The sequence below is a fragment of the Oryctolagus cuniculus genome, chromosome 8 (assembly GCF_051225735.1).
Source record: "Oryctolagus cuniculus isolate XC-2025 breed Fujian yellow rabbit chromosome 8, ASM5122573v1, whole genome shotgun sequence".
In the NCBI taxonomy this organism is placed as follows: Eukaryota; Metazoa; Chordata; class Mammalia; order Lagomorpha; family Leporidae; genus Oryctolagus; species Oryctolagus cuniculus.
The window spans coordinates 91175319-91201675 of NC_142874.1; the positions used below are offsets into that span (position 1 = coordinate 91175319).

The 26357-nt window shown below is 36.2% G+C and overlaps 1 protein-coding gene across 1 annotated transcript in view; it reads left to right on the forward strand.

Annotated features, from left to right (window-relative positions):
• Positions 1–26357, forward strand: part of TACR3 (tachykinin receptor 3) — a 114446-nt gene that overhangs the window by 30715 nt on the left and 57374 nt on the right. Inside the window, 2 exon segments of the mRNA NM_001082055.1 lie at positions 15010–15198; positions 17055–17205. Coding sequence (NP_001075524.1) covers positions 15010–15198; positions 17055–17205 — 340 coding nt within the window.

Here is a 26357-nt window from a genome sequence, read left to right on the forward strand (position 1 = left end):
CTGCTGTGGATCTCACTTCCCATGTTGGATCATTCTCTCCCTTTTTGATTCTATCAGCTAGTATTTGCAGACACTATTCTTGTTTATGTGATCCCTTTGGTTCTTAGTCCTATCATTATGATCAATTGTGAACAGAAATTGATCATTGGGACTAGTGAGGTGGCATTGGTACATGCCACCTCGATGGGATTGAATTCAAATCCCCTGGTATGTTTCTAACTCTACCGTTTGAGGTAAGTCAGCTTGAGCATGTCCCAAATTGCACATCTCTTCCCTCTCTTATTCCCACTCTTATATTTAACAGTGATCACTTTTCAGTTAAGTTTCAGCACTTAAGAAGAATTGTGTATTGATTACAGTATTCAACCAAAAGTATTAAGTAGAACAAACAAAAAAATACTAAGAGGGATAACATATTAAGTTGCTCATCAACAGTCAGGGTGAGGGCTGATCAAGTCACCGTTTCTCCTAGTGTTCATTTCACTTTAACAGGTTTCCTTTTTGGTGCTCAGTTAGTTGTCACCTATCAAGGAGAACAAGTGGTATTTGTCCCTTTGGGATTGGCTTATTTCACTCAGAATAATGTTTTCCAAATTCCTAACAGGGATCACTTTTCAGTTAAAATTTAAACACCTAAGAACAATTGTGTGTTAATTACAGAGTTCAACCAATGGTACTAGAACAAAAACAAAATACTAAAATGGATAAAGTATTACATTGTACATCAACCGTCAGGACAAGAGCTGATCAAGTCACTGTTTCTCATAGTGTCCATTTCACTTTAACAAGTTTCCCCTTTGGTGCTCAGTTGTTGCCAATCAGGGAGAACATATGATATTTGTCCCTTTGGGACTGGCTTAATTCACTCGGCATGATGTTTTCCAGATTCCTCCATCTTGTTGCAAATGACTGGGTTTCATTGTTTTTGACTGCTGTATAGTATTCTATAGAGTACATGTCCCATAATTTCTTTATCCAGTCTACTGTTGATGGGCATTTGGGTTGGTTCCAGGTCTTAGCTATTGTGAATTGAGCTGCAATAAACATTAAGGTGCAGACCGCTTTTTTGTTAGCCAATTTCATTTCCTTTGGGTAAATTCCAAGGAGTGGGATAACTGGGTTGAATGGTAGGGTTATCTTCAGGTTTCTGAGGAATCTCCAGACTGACTTCCATAGTGGCTGAACCAGTTTGCATTCCCACCAACAGTGGGTTAGTGTCCCTTTTTCCCGCATCCTCTCCAGCATCTATTGTTGGTAGATTTCTGTATGTGAGCCATTCTAACCGGGGTGAGGTGAAACCTCATTGTGGTTTTGATTTGCATTTCTCTGATTGCTAGTGATCTTGAATATTTTTTCATGTGTCTGTCGGCCATTTGGATTTCCTCTTTTGAAAAATGTCTATTGAGGTCCTTGGCCCATCTCTTAAGTGGGTCGTTTGTGTTGATGTTTTGGAGTTTCATGATTTCTTTGTAGATTCTGGTTATCAATGCTTTATCTGTTGCATAGTTTGCAAATAATTTTCCCATTCTGTTGGTTGCCTCTTCACTTTCCTGACTGTTTCTTTTGCAGTACAGAAACTTCTCAATTTGATGCAATTCCAAATGCTAATTTTGGCTTTGACTGCCTGTGCTTCTGGGGTGTTTTCCAACAATTCATTGCCGGTACCTATATCTTGCAGGGTTTTTCCAATTCTCTCTAATAATTTGATGGTGTCAGGTCGTAGATTTAAGTCTTTAATCCATGTTCAGTGAATTTTTGTGTAAGGTGAAAGGTAGGGGTCTTGCTTCATGATTCTGCACGTGGAAATCCAATTTTCCCAGCACCATCTATTGAATAGACTGTCCTTACTCCAGGGATTGGTTTTGGATCCTTGATCAAATATGAGTTGGCTGTAGATGTTTGGATTGATTTCTGGTGTTTCAGTTCTGTTCCATTGGTCTATCCATCTGTTTCTGTACCAGTACCATGCTGTTTTGATTACAACTGCCCTGTAGTATGTCCTGAAATCTGGTATTGTGATGCCTCCAGCTTTGTTTTTGTTGTACAAGATTGCTTTAGCTATTCGAGGTCTCCTGTGTCTCCATATGAATTTCAGCATCATTTTTTCCAGATCTGAGAAAAAGGTCTTCAGTATTTTGATTGGTATTGCATTGAATGTATAAAAGGCTTTTGGGAGAATTGACATTTTGATGATATTAATTCTTCCAAATCATGAGTATGGAAGATTTTTCCATTTCTTGGTATCCTCTTCTATTTCTTTCTTTAAGATTTTGTATATCTCATCATAGAGATCTTTAACATCCTTGATTAAGTTTATTCCAAGGTATTTGATTGTTTTTGTAGCTATTGTGAATGGGATTGATTTTAGAAGTTCTTCCTCAGCCGTGGCATTGCCTATGTATACAAAGGCTGTTGATTTTTGTGCATTGATTTTATACCCTGCTGCTTTGCCAAACTCTTCTATGAGTTCCAATAGTCTCTTAGGAGAGTTCTTTGGGTCCCCTAAGTACAGAATCATATCATCTGCAAAGAGGGATAGTTTGAGTTCTTCCTTCCCAATTTGTATCCCTTTAATTTCTTTTTCTTGCCTAATAGCTCTGGCTAGAACTTCCAGAACTATATTGAATAGCAGTGGTGAGAGTAGGCATCCCTGTCTGGTACCAGATCTCAGTGGAAATGCTTCCAACTTTTCCCCATTTAATATGATGTTGGCTGTGGATTTTTCATAAATTGCTTTGATTGTATTGAGGAATGTTCCTTCCATACCCAGTTTGCTTAGAGTTTTCATCATGAAAGGGTGTTTCATTTTATCAAATGCTTTCTCGGCATCTATTGAGATAATCATATGGTTTTTCTTCTGCAGTCTGTTAATGTGGTGTATCACATTGATTGTTTTGCGCACATTAAACCATCCCTGCATACCAGGGATAAATCCCACTTGGTCTGGGTGGATGATCTTTCTGATGTGTTGTTGCATTCTATTGGCAAGAATTTTATTGAGGATTTTTGCATCTATGTTCATCAGGGATATTGGTCTGTAATTCTCTTTCAGTGCTGCATCTTTTTCTGGCTTAGGAATTAAGGTGATGCTGGCTTCATAGAAAGAATTTGGGAGGATTCCCTCTTCTTCGATTGTTCTGAATAGTTTGAGAAGAATTGGAGTTAGTTCTTCTTTAAATGTCTGGTAGAATTCAGCAGTGAATCCATCTGGTCCTGGGCTTTTCTTTGTTGGGAGGGCCTTTATTATTGTTTCAATTTCTTTCTCAGTTATGGGTCTGTTTAGGTTTTCTGTGTCTTCCTGGTTCAATTTAGGTAGGTTGCATGTGTCCAGGAATCTATCCATTTCTGATAGGTTTCCCTGTTTGCTGGCATACAAGTCCTTGTAGTAATTTCTGATGATTCTTTTTATTTCTGTGGTGTCTGTTGTTACATTTCCTTTTTCATCTCTGATTTTATTGATTTGGGTCTTGTCTTTTTTTAGTTAGTTGGGCCAGTGGGGTGTCAATTTTGCTTATTTTTCCAGAAAACCAGCTCCTCGTTTGGCTGATTTTTTGTAATGTTTTTTGGATTCAATCCTGTTGATTTCTTCTCGGATATTAATTATTTCTCTTCTCCTACTAGATTTGGGTCTGGTTTGCTGCAGATTTTCTAGATCCTTGAGATGCAGTGAAAGCTCATCTATTTCGTGCCTTTCCAATTTCGTGATGTAGGCCCCTATGGATATAAACTTTCCTCTGAACACTGCTTTTGCTGTATCCCATAAGTTTTGGTATGTTGTGCTGTTATCCTCATTTACTTCCAGAAAATTTTTGATTTCTCTTTTGATTTCTTCTAGGACCCATTGTTCATTCAGGAGCATGTTGTTCAATCTCCATGCGTCTGCATATGCTCTAGGGATTCCTGAGTTGCTAATTTCCAACTTCATTCCTTTATGGTCTGAGAAGCTGCATGGTAGGATTCTAATTCTTTTGAATTTGCTGAGACTTGCTTTATGGCCTAGTATGTGGTCAATCCTATAGAAGGCAGATGTCTCTTTAATACAGTAAGTTCAGGTCTTCTGGGTATATACACAGTACTGGGATTGCCAGATCATAGAACAGGTTTATTTCTAGTTTTTTAAGAAATCTCTGTACTCTTTTCCTACCTGGCTGCACTAATTTACATTCCCTCCAACAGTGTATAATGGTTCCTGATTCTTTATATCTTCACAAGCATTTGTTACTTTCTTCTTGATAATAGCTATTCTAACAGGGGTGAGGTGATATCTCATTGCATTACCCTGATGACTATTGATGTTGAGTATTTTATCATATATATGTTGCCCATTAATATTTATTTTCTGCTGAGATTTGTCTATTTAAGTATTTTGGTTGTTTCTTAACTAACCAGTTGTCTTTTGATTGTTGAGTTTCTGATATATTCTGAATATTAAACTTAGCTTTCAAATATTTCCCCCCATTGTGTTGGATGTCTCTACTACATTGACTGTTTCCTAGCTTCAGAAGTTTGAGTTTTATGTAATCTCATTTATTTAGTTTGGTTTGTTGCCTATGCTTTTGGTATCTTATACCCCCCAAAATAATTACCTATACCAAGTCTTGAAGTGTTTGGCTATGTTTTCCTCTAGCAATTTTATAGTTTCAGATATAAATCCATGGCTTTGACCTATATTGAGTTGATTTTTGTATATAATGAGAAATAGGAATATAATTTCATTCTCCTGCTTACGTATTATCAGCTTTTCCAGCATTTATTAAAGACTCCTTTCACCACTGTATGTTCTTGGCACCTTTACAACAATCCGTTAAATCCATGTGTATGGAATAATTTCTGGTTTCTATTCTGTTCCATTGATCTCTGTCAGTTTTTATTAGTACCTTGCTGTTTTAATGACTATAGTTTTGTAGTATGCTTTGAAATTCAATATTTCATTGTCTTCAGCTTGATTTCTTTTTTCCATCCCCTCCCAGGGGAACAATAGCTTTGGCTATTCTGGGTCTTTTGTGATCCTGTATGAATTTTAAAATTGTATTTTTTCTAATTCTTTAAAGAGAGTAATTGCTATTTTGATAGCTATTGCATTTAATTGCTTTAGATAGTATGATATTTTGATATTAATTTTTCCAATCCATGAAAATGAAATACCTTTAATTTTTCTGTCTTTATAAATTTCATCAGTGTCATAATTTTCATTGTACAGATCTTTTACTCATTTGTTTAAATTTCTTCCTAAATATTTGAAATTTTGTATATATTGTCAATGTGATTTATTTTTCTCTTTGAGCAACATATTTCCAGTGTATAAATATGCTACAGTTTACATAGGTTGATTGTGTATACTGAATTTGGTTATCAATCCTAACAGCTTTCTGGTGGAATGTGTTTAGTTTTCCATGTACAACATCATGTCATCTGCAAACATGGATATTTATTTCTTCCTTTCCAATTTCAATGTCCATAATTTCTTCTCCTTAATTGCTTTTGCTAATAATTCCAATACTATATTAAATAAGAGTGGAAAAAGTGTACATCTTTGTCCTTTTCTACATATCAGAGGAAATGCTTTCAATTTTTTTTTCCTTTCAGTATGATATGGGCTTTTGTTTTTTCATATGTAGCTTTTATAATTGTGAGATATTTCTTCTATAACTAATTTGTTGAAGGTTTTTATTGTGAAGAGATGTTGAATATAATGCTTTCTTTGCATATATTGAGATGACCATATGGTTTTTGTTCTTAAACTATTGATGAGATTTCTGGGATTTATTGATTTATGAATATTGAACCAGCCTTGCATCCCAGGGATAAATACCATTTGATCATGATGCATATTTTCCTTTAATGTTGAATTTGGTTTGCTAATATTTTTTTCTTTTTTATGTTTATTTATCTGAAAGGCAAAGTTACAAAGACACACACACAGAAATAGAGAGGCAGAAACAGATCTTCCATCTATCAGTTCACTTCCCAAGAGGCCTCAATGGCTATAGCTGAGCCAGGCCAAAGCCAGGAGACTGGGACTATATCCAAGTCTCTCATGCAGGTGCAATGACACAAGAACTTGGGCACTCTTCTGCTATTTTCCCAGGTTCAGTATCAGGGACTGACTGGATCTGAAGTGGAGCAGCTGTTGCCCATACGGGATGCCAGTGTTGCAGGTGGTGACCTAACACACTGTTCTACAATGCCAGCCCCTGTTGAGAATTTTTGCTTCTATGCTCATAAATGATATTGATCTGTAGTTTTCCTTCTGTGTTGTGTCCTTGGTTTTGGCATCAGTGTAATACTCCCTCCCTCTTAAAAAGAGTCTGGCGGGATGGGCACTGTGGCATAGTGGACTGAGCCTTTGCCTGCAGCGCTGGCATCCCACACGGGTGCTTCTCTCCCAATTCTGCTCTGTTCTATGGCTGGGAAAATCAGTAGAAGATGATCAAAGTGCTTGGACCCCTGCACCCGCATTGGAGACCCAGAGGAGACTTCGGATCGGCCCAGCTCCAGCTGTTGTGGCAATTGAGAGAGTGAACCAGAGGATGGAAGATCTTTCTCTCTGTCTGTAACTCTGCCTCACAAGTAAATTAAATCTTAAAGAGTTTGGCAAAGTTCTTTCTTTTTCAAGATTTGGAATAGTCTGAAGAATATTGGAGTTAGCGCCTCTTTAACTGGTTTACACAATTCAGTTCTAAAGCCATCAAATCTGTACTTTTCTTTCATGGGATACTTCTAATCACTTCTTCTATCTTGTTACTTGTTATGAGTCTGTTTAGATTCTCCATATTTTCTTGTTTTAACATTGTTAGGCTATATGTATCCAGGCATTTATAGATGTCTTAGAGCTTTTCTGATTTGTTATTTGAGTTTTTTCTCTTTTCTTTGTCAGCCTAAAGTTTTGTCTATTGTCATTTCCATTTGCATGATATATCTTTTTCCAATGCATAACTTTCAGTCTATATGTTTCTTTACCTAAGAATTGAATTTCTTTTAGGCAGTGTATGGTTGTGTCTTTTTTTTTTAAGATTTATTTATTTTATTTGAAAGTCAATGTTGCACAGAGAGGAGAGGCAGAGAGAGAGGTTTTCCATCACTGGTTCACTCCCCAGTTGGCCACAATGAAAAGAGCCAGGCTGATCAAAAACCAGGAGCTTTTTCCAGGTTTCCCACATGGGTTCAGGGGCCCAAGGACTTGGGCCATGTTCTGCTTTCCCAGGCCATAGTGGAGAGCTGGATCGGAAGTGGAGCAGCTGAGTCTCGAACCAGCGCCCATATGGGATGCCAGAATTGCAGGCCAGGGTTTTAACCCTCCGCACCACAGTATGAGCCTCTGGTTTTATCTTTTTTATTCACTTGGTCCGTCTATGTATTTTGATTGGGAAATTTAATCCATTACAACTCAATGTTAATTTTGATAAAATATGTGGTCATTTTGTTGATTGATTACTGATTGTATCTGATCTGTTAGTCAATTTTGTAATGTTTTGTATTTTTGTTTTGGATATTTCTATTGTACAGTTCCTTTATTTCTTGTAAGGCTGGTTTGATGATGCATTCTGTTTTTGTTTATATACAAAACATTTTATTTCTCCATTTCAAAGAATAGTTTTGCTGCATGTAATATATGTGGTTAGATGTTTTTTTCTTTCCAATAACTTTACTATGTCTTCCTATTTTCCTCTGGTCTCTAGGGTTTCTGTTGAAGTCTTTTCTTAGTCTAGTTGGTTTTCCATTATATGTAACTTGATGTTCCTGTCTCACTATATTTAGGAACCCTTCTCTTTAACTTCAAAAATTTGAATATAATATGCCTTGGAAATATCTTTTTGGGTTGAGTCTGGTTGGGGTCCTTCCTGTATCTGGATGTCCATATCTTCCTAGACTTGAAGTTTTCATCTATCATTTCATTCAGTAAGTTTTCAATGTCTCTTTCCTTCTCATCTCCTTAAGGTATTATTATAATACAAATATTTGTTTACTTAATGCTACCTCATATATTGTATAGGCATTCTTTTTTTTGTTTGGTTTTCTATCATATTTTTTAAACTTTTATTTAATGAATATAAATTTCCAAAGTACAGCTTATGGATTACAATGGCTTGCCCCCCATAACGTCCCTCCCACCCGCAACCCTCCCCTTTCCCACTCCCTCTCCTCTTCCATTCACATCAAGATTCATTTTCGTTTCTCTTTATATACAGAAGATCAGTTAGCATACATTAAGTAAAGATTTCAAAAGTTTGCTCCCACACAGAAACATAAAGTGAAAAATACTGTTTAAGTACTAGTCATAGCATTAAACTCAATGTACAGCACATTAAGGACAGAGATCCTACATGAGGAGTAAGTGCATTCTTCATTCTTTTTAGTTTTTAAAAAATGTTTTATGATAGGGAGACACACACACACTTTACATCTACTAGCTCACTCCCCAGATGCCACAGCAGCTAGGGATGGATTGGGCCAAAACCTTCAGCCAGTAACTCAATACACCCTTCACATGGGTGGCAGGAAACCAATTACCTGAACCATCACAGCCACTTCCCTGGTTCTCCTTTGGTAGGAGGGTGGAATGAAGAGCCAGAAGTAAGAATCAAATTTAGTTACTCTGGCTATTCTTTAAAATTCTTTTTTCTTTATTTTTGTCTTACTGAGTCCTTTCAAAAGCCGTGTCCTCCTGGTTAGAAATTCTTTCTTGTCTATTCTGTTCTTAAAGCTCACAACTTTTTATTTTCATTGTTCATTTCTAAAATGTCTGTTTAGTTCTTTGTAATGATTTGTATCTATGGAATTTCTCATTCATCTGTGGTTTAACTCATTTCTTTGAATTTCTGTAGGGTTGCTCTTACATCTCACTGAGTTTCCTTAGAACAACTATTTGAATTCTTCTTCAGACATTTCATAGATTCATCTCAGGACCTAGTTCTAAAGAATTGTTATGTTCCTTCAGAAGTGCCATGCTTCCTTCTTCATATTTTCTGTTTCTGCATTGATGTCTGCCCATCTGGTATAATTCTTTGTTTATAGAGTAGGTTTTGATGGAAAAGACTTTGTTTAGGTGGAAGGTAGGGTATCACTATGATTGCTGTTTTGCTTTGGTTCTGGGTGAGCACAGAAGTGTAACTTCTGAGTGATTACTTTAATAAATGTCAATACTATCTATTTTACCACAATTGTCTACATCAGTTTGTGAAAATAGAAGTGTGACTTTGAAGTGTGCATGGAGTCCTAGGGTGTGTATCTGCAGCCTCCAGCAAGTTGTGTGTCAGTCACCCTAGGATTTGTGCTCACCTCTTTCTTGGTGGTGTGAGACACATAGCCAGGCTGTCCTCTTGTCCCATCAGGCAAGCCTGAGTGATGCTGGGCCTTGTGACACTAATAGCTGTGATTCTGGAACTATCATGTTTTATAGGACCTTCCCCAAGTCCTGCTGGGAGAGTGGGACTTGGGCTGGAACTAATGGCACCAAAAACCCTAGTCCCAGCACTGGGAAATGAAAAGCAATTTTGTCCCAGGTCTAAAAGATGAATATATTACATACTGGTGATTTTTCATGGGAAGATGTTGGTCTGGAGTAGTGTAAATCAGGTAGGTTCTTCCATATGTCTCACAGGTTACATTCCAGTGATCTTGGGAATCCAGCACTAATAGTTACAGTCCTGGAGCTACAGGATATAGTGGGATCACTACCCAGTTCTAACAAAGAGCCAACTGTGCTGGTGAATATGGACTGCCAGCCACCAGCCTGAAGCAGAAGAATGCAGTTGGGGGTCTCCAGACATCACAGGTGAATGTGAGTTACACCAAGGATTATAATACTACTACGAAAAGTCCCATATCATCAGGGCACAGGCAGAACTGTCCCAATTTCCGCAGGGGATGCAATGGTGATTCTGAGGTTTATGCCCTAGGCACCCAGCATCATATGCTAGAAGATGCAGTGGGTCCTTCCTCAGGTGTGGTCCTCTCAGAATCTTTTGTTCTACTGCTTCTGCTGAGCCCCAAAAAGTAGAGAGCAGCTTCCCTGTTTGTACAGAGTGAGCAAGTGAAACTCTGCCTATAATTGCCACAGCGACTGTGTAAAGGAGATCTACTCTTTGCCCTGGAAAGTACCCTTTTCTGGCTCTGGTGGCTTCTGATAGCAGCCGTTCTGCTTAAATCAGAGTAAAATTTAGTGGCTGCTCTGCTGCAGCATCTCAGACTCTGTCCCTTTAGGGGCAGAGGGAGTCGATGAGGGTACCTTTTTCAAAGCGAGGTAGTCAAATCCCAGTCAGCTTTCTAGGCTGGATTTAACATTAGAGGGGACTGTGGAATTTCTCCCTTAGTTAGGGCTATGGGCCTGTTTATGGGTCACTTTCTTTTCATCGTTTCCTGATAAGAGGACATCTTACAGCCAGGTAGCCTGTGCAGAAGCTGTGGTGACTGTGGGATGTTTTGCTGCTGCCTCTCAGAGTCTCTGAGCCATTTGCTATTTCTGTCACCACTTAACTGAAATATCCCCTCAATCAGTCTCCTTAAAATATGGTCTTTCCTTTGTTGTCCTGCTATTTTTCTGTTATTAAGGTGAGTGATATTTCTCTGTATTCATCCATCTTTGGTTTTCCTCTAATTCTTTTTTTAAAATATTTATTTGGAAGAGAAAAAGTCGGGGGTAGGGAGAAAGATCTACTATCCACTGATTCATTCCCTAAATGCCCACAAACCAAAACCAGGCCAAACTAAAACCAGGAGCCTGGAATTCCGTCTGGTCTCCCATGTGGGTGTCAGGGAACCGATCACTTGAACTATTGCCACTGCCTCCCAGGATACACATTAGTTAGGAAGTTGGACTGGTAGTAGAGCAACTGGGACTGAGACTTCAACAAGGGATGTGAGCATTTCCAGCTCACATTGTGGTGTCAGAATGCCCGTGCCAGGAAAGCTAAATTCTAAATATAAGTTAAAAGCATATATAATGAAATTCACATACATTCATTAGTCTAAAACTATTTTAAGTAACAGTGTATAAATTTTGCTGACATAAATCAAAGAATTTGAGAAAATGAACAAGTAATTTTTTGTCAACTTATGTTTTAAGTTCCTATTATATGTGTACAATCATGTATGTACATATACACACAAATTTATTTTAATAAATTCTTATTTCAAAATTCATAAGATATTTAGTTACTAGCTCATTATTTAATACTTTTATGAAATGTACAAAATAGGAAATGTAAGTTAGAGTAAAATTATGTATATCTGAAATGATTTTCAAAGCAGAAACTACCCTAGAATCAAGGTGAGAAATTGAAATTTTATGAAAAGCTATTACAACTAATCATTATTTTGCACTTAGTAATAACCAGACCACATATATGTGGGATTTACAGACTACAACAACTACTCTGGCCAGAATAAAATTGGAAAATAATAAAATCCATATAATTTCAGGCAAATTCAGTACAATTAAGTAAACATCTGAAAGCTGCCCTCTGTCTTTATTGCAAAACTTTAATGTGTGCAGCTGCACATAAATCCCAAGAAAAAGAGCTTAATAAGATGCCAACAAGAGGTGGAATTTTAATAGATACCAATGACAATAACAAAGCTGGAAAGACTGACTTATTGAGTGTTGGCAAACAAAAGTTGTGACAGAACATGCAATTTTTCCAAAGACATCAAATTAAGCATAAAGGACTCCTTCCCTTACAGCAGAGAAAAGTGGTCTCAATATAGGGGAAAGAAAACCGAAAAGAGATGGCACTAAAAATGAGCCTTTAGCAGATACTTCTGAGAATCTCAGCCTCTATGAAAGGCGGTAAGAAGTGGCTTTTAAACTTGAATAGATGATAATGCTAATTTGAAGAGCGAAGAATCTGACTTTAGCTGTTGCTGAAGACAGAACCATACCAAGGAATTTGTAGTGCCTTTGACACTTTGGTGAAGGGAGTGATAGTGTGCAGATCAACCAAAAGTCTAGTAAAGCTTATGTGATCACATGAAAGATTTATATTTCTTTAAAGACATAAATTACAAATATTCAGGGGAAATTATATCTAAAATTGAATCATCTCTTCTCAAATTCCAGAGAGTATTTGTCCAGACAAACTGAAGTATCCATCTTCTCCAAAGGTACTCTGGAGAAAACAATAGTTATGGAGAAAAAGGAGGAAATATTGGTGCCAAAATGAATTCCTATTCACTAATTTCATATTGATCTTCAGCAATAATTAGCAATTCTACCTACTTCTTTGGCCAGCTGGCTCTGTCAGTAACAGCATTTTGGCATTTCCTTTTGTTCTTCAAACATTTACTTAATTCTAAACAATTTCAGAATAGAATTTGAACCTAGATCTGCTTGATTCCTAAGACTATGGCATGATTATCATTGGCTGAATGTGTGAATGCCTGATTCATCATTTTTGCATTCAAACCCATGTATAAGCAGGCCACTACCTATTTCAAAGGAAACTTTATTTTCTATGTTTCATTATAGCATTTCTAAACCAAGATATTAGAGCAGTTAGGACTTCAACTGCCCCCGTATGGGATGCCAGCACTGCAGGCAGTGGTTTACCTGCAGTTCCACAGCACCTGCCTCAGGTGTACTTGTTTCTAAGTGTTCTCATTCTTTTATAAGGTTGAATGCTTACAGATTCCACACATACTATTTCAATGTCTAAGTTTGGGTACCTTTCCATTAGGTTTAACTTCTAAGTTATCTGGGGGAACTTCCCATTAGAAGAAGTACAGTACAAAAGGATTTTCTTTATCTTTTGGTAACTAATTACATGAGGGAAAGAAATTTTGTGTTTTGTCAAGATAATCTCATGTATTTTCTATCTTTGGGTTTAGAAAACTGAATGTTAAGAGTTGATTTTTAATATCTTTTAAGTGTATATTTCTACTAATCAAATATTAAGTATACTTAATATGTAATAAATATATTTAAACATAAAAAAAAACATGTATAAGCAGGCCACTATTTCAAAGGAAACTTTATTTTCTATGTTTCATTATAGCATTTCTAAACCAAGATATTGTTTTTTCAGTTACTTTAAGATTTATTGAGGTATAATTGATATAAAAATTTTGCAAATTGAATGTGAGTTTGGATGTAAACATACACCTCTGATTGAATCACCACAATCAAGGAAGTAAGTACATCCATCTTCAGAAATTTCTTTATGCTCTTTTGTGTGTGGGAGGGGATTTTTTTTTTGTGGTAAGAATATGAAATCTATGCTTTTGACATTTTAGAGCTCCCAGTATCATTTGATAGCTATTGGTACTATGTTGTACAAGAGGTCTCTAGAACACGTTTGTTCTGCCTAGCTGAAACCTTGTTCTCATTTAACAATTTCCCATTTTTTTCCTCTTCCCAACTCTGGCAACTTCCATTCTATTCTCTGCCTCTATGAATTTTACTATTCTTAAATACCTCATGTATACCGAATCATGTACCTAAGTGAAATAAGCTAATCACAAAAGAACAAGTATGATTACTTTTTCACATTTAAGATTAGTATTTATTATTAGATGCCATACTTAATAAATTAAGGATATTTCCTTTAGGCAAGAATATGATATACATATTGTTATATATCTGCTAAAATCTAACCCTGCCTAATAGTTGTAAAAGCAAAGAGCAATAAACAAATTATCTGGACCTTGAAATGTTTATTTAAATTGTTAAAACTCTTTGGGCTTAAGTTGTATTAATTCTTTGGCAAAAGTATTTTTTGAATTATGCATAAATCAAAATACATTTTTCAAATAAAAAAATGGCCAACAGCCAAAAGAAAACAATTATCATGTTTTATTTGATATAAATATAAAAATGTGGGACAGGCACTGGGCACAGCTGCTAGGATGCCAGTTGACATACCTGCATCCCATATTGGTGTGTCTGGGCTGGAGTCTTGGCTCTGCTTTCAATTCCAGCTTCCTGGTAATGCTCTCCCTGGGAGGCAGCAAATGATGCTCAAATACTTACCTACATTCTTGCCATCCACATGGAAGACCTGGATTAAGTTCTTGGCTCCAGGTTTTAGCTGCAACCAGCCTATGCTGTTGTGGTTATTTAGGGAGCAAACCAGTGGATAAAAAATGTTTCTATGTGTGTCTCCCTCTTTCAAACAAAGTAAAAACTTCAAATTTTTAAAGAACATAAAAATTTAATTAGTCTGGTTTGTACTATTTTCTTCTCTGAATGTTAGCCAGAATTTGACAATTAACCATATTATATCAATTTTAAACTGGAAATGTTTTTTCTCTATTATCTTTGCAAAGTCAAGAGTTCTCAATGACCCAAAAAGTTGCAGTCTAAAAGCACTCTATGTGTGCTTTTTAGAACCTCAATTATTGTTTCCTATAGCAACTCTTTTTTACATAATTACATAGATAGACTCCATGAAGATTTTCGTAATTCAAGTATAATTCAATTTGTGGACTAACAGGAAGGTACAGCCTCAGTCAAACATGATTGCCCCGAATCCTGAACTTATCTCTGGCTATTACATGGATGTGTTGTCTACATATTTCATACGAATTCCTCATCTTTTTCAATTATGTAGTTATCCATTTTATTTCCCTAGAATTTTCTTTTAAAAATTTAAGTGGTCATAATAGGAATTAAGATTTTAAGGTGTAGGCCTAATGTTTTTAAGCACTTCTCATGTACTTTTCCAGTTCAGTTCAGCAGACATTGCTGAATTCTGATAATGTGTTAGTCACAGTACAACATAATCAGTACCTTTCACTTACATTATTTCTACTGATTCCCTACTTCACTACTAAGATGTCAGTGTTCTTACTGCTATTTTTTTATTTCAAAAAGACTAAGCAATTTCAGAATAGAATTTGAACCTAGATCTGCTTGATCCCTAAAACTATGGCATGATTATCATTCTATGCTGCCTCTACTCAAGCAAAATCATTATTGTGTTTAGCACATAAGAGGCAACCCTAGCCTTTGAAACTCCATTTTAAACTCAAATACAAGAGAACCAACAAAATGGTCTGTTTGTGTCTTTATAGGTATATGGCCATTATTGATCCCTTGAAACCCAGACTGTCTGCCACAGCTACCAAGATTGTCATTGGAAGTATTTGGATTTTAGCATTTCTGCTTGCTTTGCCTCAGTGTCTTTACTCCAAAACCAAAGTCATGCCTGGACGTACTCTTTGCTATGTGCAATGGCCAGAAGGTCCTAAACAACATTTCATGTAAGTTAACTATTATGATTTTCAATTTATTGAACTTTTCAAAAACTACAATTTGGGAGCATGTAAGACATTAACATTTCCCTCAGGGTTCACACATCATATGGGAAAAAAAATACCTAAAGATACTAAATATCAAATGATGTATAACTTCTACCATTGACTTTAAATCAATACTTATTAAGCTAACAGGAAACAAGGCAAGTATATTTGATTATAAATTGTTATAGATTATAAATTGTTATATAAAACTTATTAGAAATGTGAAAGCTTCTATATGTGATAGCACTAGAGATTCCTATTCCTAAAGTTAAGAAATAAATAATGAATTTACTTTAAGGAAAGAAGCATTGTTATTGAATGAGAAATAAGTGAGAAGTGAGGAACCAAAGCCCACAAGTGCTGATTACCTCTTTTAAAAGGCTGGCTAGAGAGAAGGGAGTCCTAATGGGTTCCTGGATTTTATTTTGGTTTGATTTGGTTTGTGCTCATTTGCTTCACCATTAAGAAACTGGAGGATGAGGTTGGAAAGGAAAAAGGAATGCTTTATGATGGAAACTACTGTTTCATATTTTGGACTTAAGAAAAGCAAGAGTCCCAAAACCTAATTGTATAATTTATCCTATTGTATTATTTTATTCTGGTCATAAATTTTATTCAATAAAATTATTTTTCTATTTTAATGAACCATTTTTACTTTTAGTAGTAAGTCCTGATGTTCTATTGTAGTGGGATGATTATATGATAAGGCACTGTATATTTCTGTCTTCAATAATCTACAAGAAAGGATTTTTTATGTTATCACCATTAAAAATAATTCTTTATCATGGTACAAGTAATGGTCATCTTTGAAAGCATTTATTTTATCCAACTTTGCCTAAAGTTCAAATTTTAGGGAAAAATATCAGGAGGCACTTATTTAAGGAAAATCTATCCATTACTGCTATAAATGTTACTTTGTATGAAAATATCACCCTCAAATTGTTGACTGAAATGCTTTTCCACTAGCTTAAAATCAATTCTTATAAAGCTACAAGGAAACCAGAATGCAAATTTTAAAATTCATTTACAAAGAAAACACATGTATTAAAAAGACTATTGTTAACTAATTACTTTAGAGGCTTCCTAGGACAATAAAAGCCACAGTAATTTTACAAAATTCTGTTCATACTGTTAAATTAGGGGATGTCCTTATATTCCTTCCTAATTGCATACTTGTAATTAAAATAGATGAAATCATAGAATTTGACAATTTATAACATGACTTTGATATGACTTATATAGCTTCATGTGATTTACCAAATTAACAATACAATGTGTGTACGTATCTTTACTTGATTTTCTCAAATCATAGTCAAATAACATGTGTGTCTAATGTGGCTGAGATTTTCTAAAATTGGTTTTTCTTTTCAATGAAAACCAATTTATTTTAAATATGTCTGTTATAGGACTATATAGAGCAGTGCTACACAGGGCAATATAATTCAGTTGGTTACTTTATTCTGTCTCATCCCTATTTCTCATAAAAAATTTAATTAGTTTAGCACAAGAATCACCAAGCACAACATCAAGCAGAGAAAAAGTTTTCAGACTCCATTTCTAGGTAGAGAACATGTGTAGTTTAAATGAACACTATTCATCTGAGGTAAGTTTGTCTATATGAAGTAAAATTGGCAAAAGTCAACTGATAGCATTTGAAACATGACCACAGGTGACACTGGCAGGTTATTTTGATGTATATGTGAAATGAGGATATAAACAAATTATAGAATTTTGAAATTTTTAATTAAGATTTAAAGAACTAATATATATTTCATCCCAATAGATTGTTTAGCATGTGTTTTTCTTATTTCTTGTAGCTACCACATTATTGTTATCATACTGGTGTATTGCTTCCCATTACTCATCATGGGTATCACATACACCATTGTTGGAATCACGCTGTGGGGAGGAGAGATCCCAGGAGATACATGTGACAAGTATCACGAGCAGCTAAAGGCAAAAAGAAAGGTACCTTCCATGTAATTTACCTAGCATTTGTCTAAAGTGTGTCACATCACAGAGGGAAAAAAACTTGTGCATTTTCATATAATTTACTTGAGTATCTACTCTGACTTTTTAATTGTCTTTTCTTTGTCTTTTAAACATTTTTACCTTTCTGGGGGGTTCTTCTATACACCACTGTCCATGTAGAGTATTAGAATATTAGTCTGCAATAGAATAGTTACTTGCTTGCAGTTTGGCTTTTTAAAGCAGATTTTGCCGAGTATTCTCAATTACTCCACTTGAAATTTCTGAAATTCATTTCAAATGTAATCTGAGTTAATCATATTTCTTCAACTACAATCATTTTTTACTTTTATTGAACAGTGTCTCTGTCTATTAAATACCCAAAGCTTATTTTATCCCAAGAATGACATTTCTCCTTGAAAGTGGTATAACTCCTTAATTTCTACCTCTTCTGTCTCTGTCCGTTTCTCTGTTCTTCCCCTTGACCAGCCATAATATTTATTTGATTTAGGGATGACAATCACTATGTTCCTAAATCTCTGTGTGTAGGACATTCCTGAAAATTGTTCACCTTCAAAACTAAATGAAGAACATTTTTTTTTCTTCTTACTATTTGTTGAACTCTTATTGTATGGTTAATCTTCTGAGTATAAAGTAAACTGAAAGTATATCATTGTAAAATTTAATTAAGAGAGGAAGGATAAGGAAGTTTTGGAGCATGGGTGGGAGCAAGGTAGGCTCCCACCTAATTCTGTAAATGTTAATTTAAAGGTGTCCCTTGAAATGCCCAAATCACATATCGGAGCACCCAGGTTTGAGTCCTAGCTTTGCTCCCAATCCTCTGTTCCTGCTAATGTGCACCTGGGAGGCAACAAGTGATGGCTCAAGTAGTTGGGTCCCTGCCACCTACGTGGGAGACCTGTATTGAGTTCAAGGGCATGTGACTTTAGCCCAGACCAGTCCTAGCTATTGCAGACATTTGGGCAGTGAACCAGCACATGCTAAAATGATTTCTCTCTGACCCTCTCTTCCCCTCCTTCCTTCCCTACCATCTCCTCATCTCTTCCCTCCTTACTCCTCCTCATTCCATTTCTCCATACCTCTCTCTCCACTCTCTATCCCTCTTCATGTCCCAATCAAAGAAATAAAATAAATATTCAAATAAAAATTTTATGTTGTGGAAATGCCATAAACAATGTTTTTAAGAAACCAGAAAAATGTTTTATAGTCTTATGATCTACTAGTTGATCAATTGAAAAATGGACTGGTTGCAGATGGCATTAACATTGGCTGAGTGCACACACTCCACCTGTGCTGAAGAAAATAATCTCCATCTGGAGGGAAGATTCCAGGACAGGCCATGGATCTTTGCCCTCAGTACCGGCAAGTTTAGATTTGATGAAAACAAGAATAGGAGCTCTTGGTGGCCATGATAATTAGAATATGCAAATAAAGACAGAACACTAAATAACTCAATTAGGAACTAGGTAAACAAGAGCACAATGACATGCCTATGACATGCATATGACAGTTTGTGCATGTGAAGGTAACCTGTTTCCATAGCTGATTAGAAAGAGCAGTATAAGGGCCAGCATTGTGGCATTGCTTGTAAAGCCACTACCTGAAACTCCAGCATTCCAATGGATGCTGGTTTGAGTCTGGGTTGCTCCACTTCTTATTCAGCTTCCTGCTAATGCACCTGGGAGAATGGCCCAAGTCCCTGTCCCTGTCCCTGTCCCTCTCCCTCTCCCCCCTTTCAAATAAATAAAATGTTAAAAAAAAGCAAAAAAAAAAAAAATGGGTCCTAAATCATTTTCCACTGTCTTCTCAGGTACATTTGCAGGGGTCTGAATGGGAAACGCAGTAGCCTTCCCATGTTGGATGCCTGCTGCTCAGATGGCAGCTTAACCCACTGAGCCACAAGGCCAGCCACTACTATTAACATCTTCTATCAGTATATTTATCATAATCCATAAGCCATAAGGCACACCCAACTTCCCTTATTTTTAAATCCAAACTCCTTGTGTTACTCCACCCCTTCTAATCTCTTGTAATCAGCATTCTTTGTTCAGATAGGTTTCATTTTGAGAATCCACTTTTGAGGGAGAATCATATTTATGTTTCTGCTTATTTCACTTAGCATGATGTATTTTATTCCTGTTTTTTTACCCCTGTGGATAAAAGGGCCTCATTATTTTCTATGGTTGAATAATACTACATTTATACATATTTTTTGTCCATTCATCTGATGGACATCTTACTTTATTCCATATTTTGACTTTTTTAAAAAGATTTATTTATTTGAAAAGCAGAATTACAGAGAGTCAGAGATCTTCCATCCACTGGTTCACTCCCAATTGGCCACAATGGCTGGAGCTGGACAATCTGAAGCCAAGAGCTTTCTTCAGGTCTCCCAGGTGGGTTCAGGGGCCCAAGCACCTGGGCTATCTTCCACTGCCTTCCCAGGCCATAAGCAGAGAGCTAGGTCAGAGTGGAGCATCCAGGTCTCGATCTTCTGCCCATTTGGCATGTCAGCATTGCAGGTGGTGACCTCACCCACTACACCACAGCGCTGGCCCTCATATTTTGACTTTTGTGAACAGTCCTGCTAAAAACATGGTGGAGCAGTTTTCCCTTTAATACAATGAGTCCATGTCTTTGGGTGTATACTTAATAGTGGGATTGCTGGATCATATGGCAAATCCATTTCTAATTTTTAAAGAAATCTCCAAACTATTTTGCACAGTGGCCACATGGATTTGTGTTGCCATTAAGGGTACATGGAGTTACACTTTCACCACATCCTCATCAGCATTTTTCACAACAGCATTCTGATTGGGGTGAGGTAATACCTCATTGTGGTTTTGATTTGCATTTCCCTGATGGTCAGTGATATTGAACAATTTCTCATGTGTGTCTTGGCCACTTGTATTTTTTCTTTCTTTAATGTATTATCTTGAAAATCTGAGTTACAGAGAGGGAGAGAAAGCCAGACGTAAAGAAAGAGATCTTCCATCCACTGGTTCACTCCCCAGATGGCCACAACAGCTGAGGCTGTGTCAGGCTGAAGCAAGGAACCAAGAGCTTCATCTGGGTCTCCTGCCATCTTCTGCTTTCCCCAGGCAATTTAGCATTAAGCTGGATGGGAAGTGGAGCGGCCAGGACTTGAACCATGCTCAAATGGGATGCTAGCATCATAGGCAGTGGCTTTACCATCTATGCCACGACACCAGCCCTTAATGTATTTCTTCTTTTGAGAAATGTTTACTCCGGTGCTTTGCATATTTTCTCTTAGATTGGTTGCTTTTTGAGGAGTGTCAAGTTTTTTAGTTGCTCCTATGTCAGATGGGTGACTACCAAATGTTTTCCTTCATCTGTTCTATGTCTCTTCACTGTTGATGCTTTCCTTTTCTATGTGGAGGTTTCTGGGCATGATGTGGTCCCATTTATCTAGTTCTGTTTTTTTGTTTGTTTGTTTGATTCAGAGATCTTACTTTTTAAAAGAAATCACTGCTCTTACATCAATGTTTTGAAATGGTATCCCTGTTTCTATCAATTTCATGTTTTCATATATTATTTTTGGGTCTTCACACAATCTTGTTGATTTTTGAGTATGTTGAGAGGTGGAAATTAATTTCTTTTGCATGTATGATCCAGTTTTGTCAGCACTATTTGTTGAAAAGACTCTGGTGTATGCTCTTGGTAGCTTTGTCTAAGATTGGTTGGCTGTATGGACATGGATTGACTTGGGGGCTGCTTGTTTTATTGAGCTGTATGTCATTTTTATGCCAGTATCATCTCTTTCAATGTCTATAGTTTTATAGTGCGCTTTGGGATAAGATATTGTGATGCTTCCAGCTTGATTATCCTGCTCACAATTACTTTAATGTCCAGGGTCTTTTGTTTCATATGAATTTTGAGTATTTTATTTTTTCTGCTTCTGTGATGAAGGTCATTGGTGTTTTGATGGCAATTGCATTGAGTCGGTGGATTTATTTAGGTACTATGGACTTTCAGTAATACTAATTCTTCCAATCCATGAATACAGGGTATTTTCCTATTTTTTATGTTTCTTTGATTTCTTTCATAAGTGTTTTGTAACTTTCTTTGTGGAAATCTTTTACACTCTTATTTATGGCATCAGTAATCACCTGAGGCTCTTGACATGAGCTGCCAAGGCTATAGAAGCCTCTTGAGTTTGCCAACTCTGATCTTAGACAAGGTCATAGTCAAAGTGGAAGTTCTCTCCTCCCTTCAGAAAAAGGTACCTCCTTCTTTGATGGCTTTTTTTTTTTTTTCCAGAGTGTCTTGGCTTTCCATGCCTAAAATACTCTCATGGGCTTTTTAGCCAGATCCAAATGCCTTAAGGGCTGATTCTGAGGCCAAAGTGCTGAAATAAACATTTAAGTAATAAGTTTTCTAGGGAAATGAATGTCAAGAACAGAAAATATCTTTTTAAATTCCTATTATCTACCATGAAATATCTCCCCCAATAAAAATTGTATAAATTTTACATATAATCATTTGCCAATTTTTCAGCCATATACTTTGAAAAAAATCCTATTTTGCTTGATAAAATAATAAATATCATCAGAACGTATCTGCCTTAGGTATTTCTGAAATCACACAATATTTTAACCCAGCATGATATGTTGAAAACATACCATTGATTATTTAAAATCCTCATTATCCTAAAAGAACTAAAAATCAAGAAACACCTGAGACCTCTGATATTACCATATAATGTTTTGAATTGAAACAGTAAAGCTTAGAGAGCTGATAGCTGCTTGTTCCATCCAGGTAACTTCACCTTCCCCACCCTATGCTCTAACCTGCAATCAGAGTCTCCTACATTGGACCTCGACATTGATTGTCAATACTTCCTGGTTTCAACCCTTTGATTAAATATTTTCCATGCTTTCATGTGTGGCAGTGGGTGGGAATCACTTTGAAAAGCCTAGAAACTTTCTGCTTCCTTTTGATTTTCTTTTAATAGTTGAGAAGTGGAAGTGATTACACCTTTTTTTAAAAGATGAGAAAGGCTAGACACTTCAGGAAGAAATCTCTACAGAGTTTGAGTGCTTGACAATCACTTGAAAAAGTTTCTTATGGATGGCCCATTAGTGTTTCTCACTCTGTAATTACAGTCCTGAGAAGATGGAATGAGACACCATGGATTCCTGTTAGGTAGTAAATTTTAGGATAGGAAATCTGTAACAATGCTAGTTAGTTCTCAATTGTTCAAGATTTACATTCCACACACAGGTGCACACCACAATTGAAAAGCATATCAATTACTGTATATTTTATAAAATCACTATATGGATACAATATATTTAATCAGACTCTCCTGGTTGTTTTATAATGTATTTGTTACTTAAAATTTATATCCATCTGAAGTCTATTTGCAAGAGTTGGATGGGCCTCAAACTTTATTTTTCTAGATGCTTCTATGTTGTTTGCAACATAATTGTATTGAATCCATCCTTTTCAACACTGACTTAAAATGTCACATTTACCTTATTTGAAATTCAAATATATATATATTTGAGATTTAGGACTTTTTATTCTGCAGATATGCTCTGACTATTCATGCATCATTACCACACTGGTTAAATTAAGGAAGACATAATTACATCCTACTACCGGACAGGATAACTTTATATTCCATTTACTCATTTTTTTTCAGGATTTTCTTAGCTATTCTTATTTTACATTTAATATTTATAATTATTTTTCTTAAAATGAGTTTTAAGAAATGTGATTATATTTACTACCTTTGAAAGTATTAAACAATAAATACTTTGTAAGGGAAATACGGATTGGTAGATGAGTAAATGAATGGCATTCTTTATATTACTCAGAACATAGTGGCTGGGAACAGATGATTGTAGTCATTGTACCAAGCTGAAATATTTGTGTTAGGACATACCTTGGGCAAACACCTTATCTGAGCCTCAGAGAGGTGACAGTACTTCTACAATGAAGTGAAAATAATAACCTCTACTCATGTGACTGGATAGAGATCAGACGAGATGATGTATGTTAAAGACTCAAAAGTTTCCAGCACATGGACCTGCTCTCAGCATCAGCTCTCACTTTAGGCATTTTTGTGTGAATATATATACCTGTATTGTGGAGGATAGTAGGCATCATGTTGCAGAAAATTAGATATATAAATATGGCTACCTGTATTTTACAGTGAATTCATAGTCTGTAAACAAAATCTGTACATTTATTATCTAATATCTGAGTTTTACAAAGATATACAACATATAACCTTTGTGGAATTGTTAATCCAAGCTAATATATCCATCATGTCACCATACTTGTCATCATTTTATGTGGTGGTAACATTCAAAATTACTGAAAGTAAAAATAATTTAGAAACTATAACCATGCTGTATCAAAAAATGTACATATCTATTTGAAAACTTGTACCCTCTGAACAATGTCCCTCTCTTCCCCTCTCCCACACTCATCCTCTGGTAGTCACCATTCTAGTCTCTGTTTCTCTAAGATTGAATTTTTTAGATTCCACATATAAGTGAGAACATGAAGAATTTGTCATTTGGGTCTTGGTTTATTTAACTTGGCATAGTATCCTCCAGTTTCATTCATGTTGCAGCAAATGACAATACCCTGCCTTTTTGCAGGTTAAATTATATTCTATTATATTTGTATGCCACATTTTCAGCCTACTCATTTATTGGTATATATGTTATTTATTTTTTTTTTATTTTTTTGACAGGCAGAGTGGACAGTTAGAGAGAAAGGTCTTCCTTTTTGCCATTGGTTCACCCTCCAATGGCTGCCGCGGCCGACGCGCTGCGGCTGGCCCACCACGCTGATCTGATGGCAGGAGCCAGGTACTTATCCTGGTCTCCCATGGGGTGCAGGGCCCAAGGACTTGGGCCATCCTCCACTGCACTCCCTGGCCACAGCAGAGAGCTGACCTGGAAGAGGGGCAACCGGGACAGAACCCGGCGCCCCGACCAGAACTAGAACCCGGTGTGCCGACGCTGCAAGACAGAGGATTAGCCTAGTGAGCCGCGGCGCCAGTGTTACTTGATTCTATATCTTGGCTATTGGGAATAAGGTTGCACCAAACAGGGAATAACAGATATCTCTTAATATATATCTCCATATATATATAACAGCTATATATGGAGAAATGTGATTATTGGTTCATTAGTTAATATTCATTTTAGTTTTTTTGAGAAACTTCCATATATTTTCTACAATTGCTGTACTAATTTACATCCTACCAACAATGTAGAAGGGTTCCATTTTTTCCACATCCTCACCAACAGTCATTAACCTACATCTTTAATAGCCCTTCTAAAAAATGTGAGATGATATCTCACTGATTTTAACTTGCCTTTCCCTTATGATTTAATGATGTTGAACATTTTTTCATATACCACAGGAACAATCTCGAAGTATCACACTACTTGGTTTAAAAATGCATTACAAAGCTACGGTAATCAAATCCACATGTCACTGTAATTAAAACACACACATAGATCAATGGAATGAAGTGAAAACTGAGAAATTAACATGTGCATTTACAGTCGATTGATTTTTCACAAAGATGCCAAGCTGAGGCAATGGGGAAAAGATAGTTGACTCAATAATTGGCGATGACATAACTGGATATCTACTTGCAGAAGAATAGTCCCTTATTCCATACACAAAATCAACTCAAATGAGATTAAATAATTAAATGTAATAATCTGAAACTTAAAACAATTAAAAGCAATCATAGGATGAAACAGAACATTTGTCTAAATAATGAATTTTTGAATTTGATCCCATAAGTACAAGTCATAAAAGTAAAATCAGATAAATGTGATTATAACAAACTACAGATCTGCACAGCAAAAGAAATAATTATAGAAAAGATAGAAACTACCAATTATGAGCAAATATTTACAGGCCATACAGTGGTAAGATTAATATTCAAAATATAGAAGGATAGCTACTCAATAGCAAGAAAATATAACTCAATTTTTAAGTAAGAACTGAATAAATACTTTTTTAAAAAAAAGGTATACAAATAGCCAACAAGCATGTGAAGGATTGATTAACATCACTAATCACTAGGGAAATGCACATTTTTCCCTATTTTAATTGTTATTACATGTTGTATCTCAGCTGAATTGAGCCACGGTAGGAATTTCCTTTGTGAGAAAACAGCCAATGTGATTTCCTTGCCTTTTTTACATCATACCTAACAAATATACATCCATATCTATACAGTGTTCTATAAAGGGGAAAAGATGAATCTTGATATCTTTCATTTCCTTGTTATAAAATATTGAAAATCTTTTAAGCATCGTATGAGGATAGATCAAGATAATACCTATTTCAAAGTGTCTGATAAATAATGCTCATGAATACACAAATACAATCTGTACTTACCTTGATGTATTCATGAGACAAAAGTAAGCCTAATTATAATTAATACAAGATTGGCCAGTGCCGCGGCTCACTAGGCTAATCCTCCGCCTTGCAGCGTCGGCACACCGGGTTCTAGTCCCGGTCGGGGCGCCGGGTTCTGTCCCGGTTGCCCCTCTTCCAGGTCAGCTCTCTGCTGTGGCCAGGGAGTGCAGTGGAGGATGGCCCAAGTCCTTGGGCCCTGCACCCCATGGGAGACCAGGATAAGTACCTGGCTCCTGCCATCAGATCAGCGTGGTGCACCGGCCGCAGCGTGCCGGCCGTGGCAGCCATTGGAGGGTGAACCAACGGCAAAGGAAGACCTTTCTCTCTTTCTCTCTCTCTCACTGTCCACTCTGCCTGTCAATAATAATAATAATAATAATAATTAATACAAGATTAATGCTTGTGAAAATTATTAAGCACAACTGCCATTTATTAGTTCTTATTGTAGGTCAGGTACTGACTTATGTGGTTTGATGGATCAGCCAGTAGAATCCTGGCAACCAAGAAGGTACTATTATTTTATTTTGTGAATGAAGAAATAGAACAATTATATACCTTCTAAAGACTTATTTTAATCTATGTATTACACTGATATTTTTGTACTTAATGTAGAAAAGTAAATAAGGTAAAGTAATTATCTCTTTAATACAAGTAACACAAATCTATTCAGAATTAAAAGGCATTTGTAGGTTAAACTAATCAGAAGA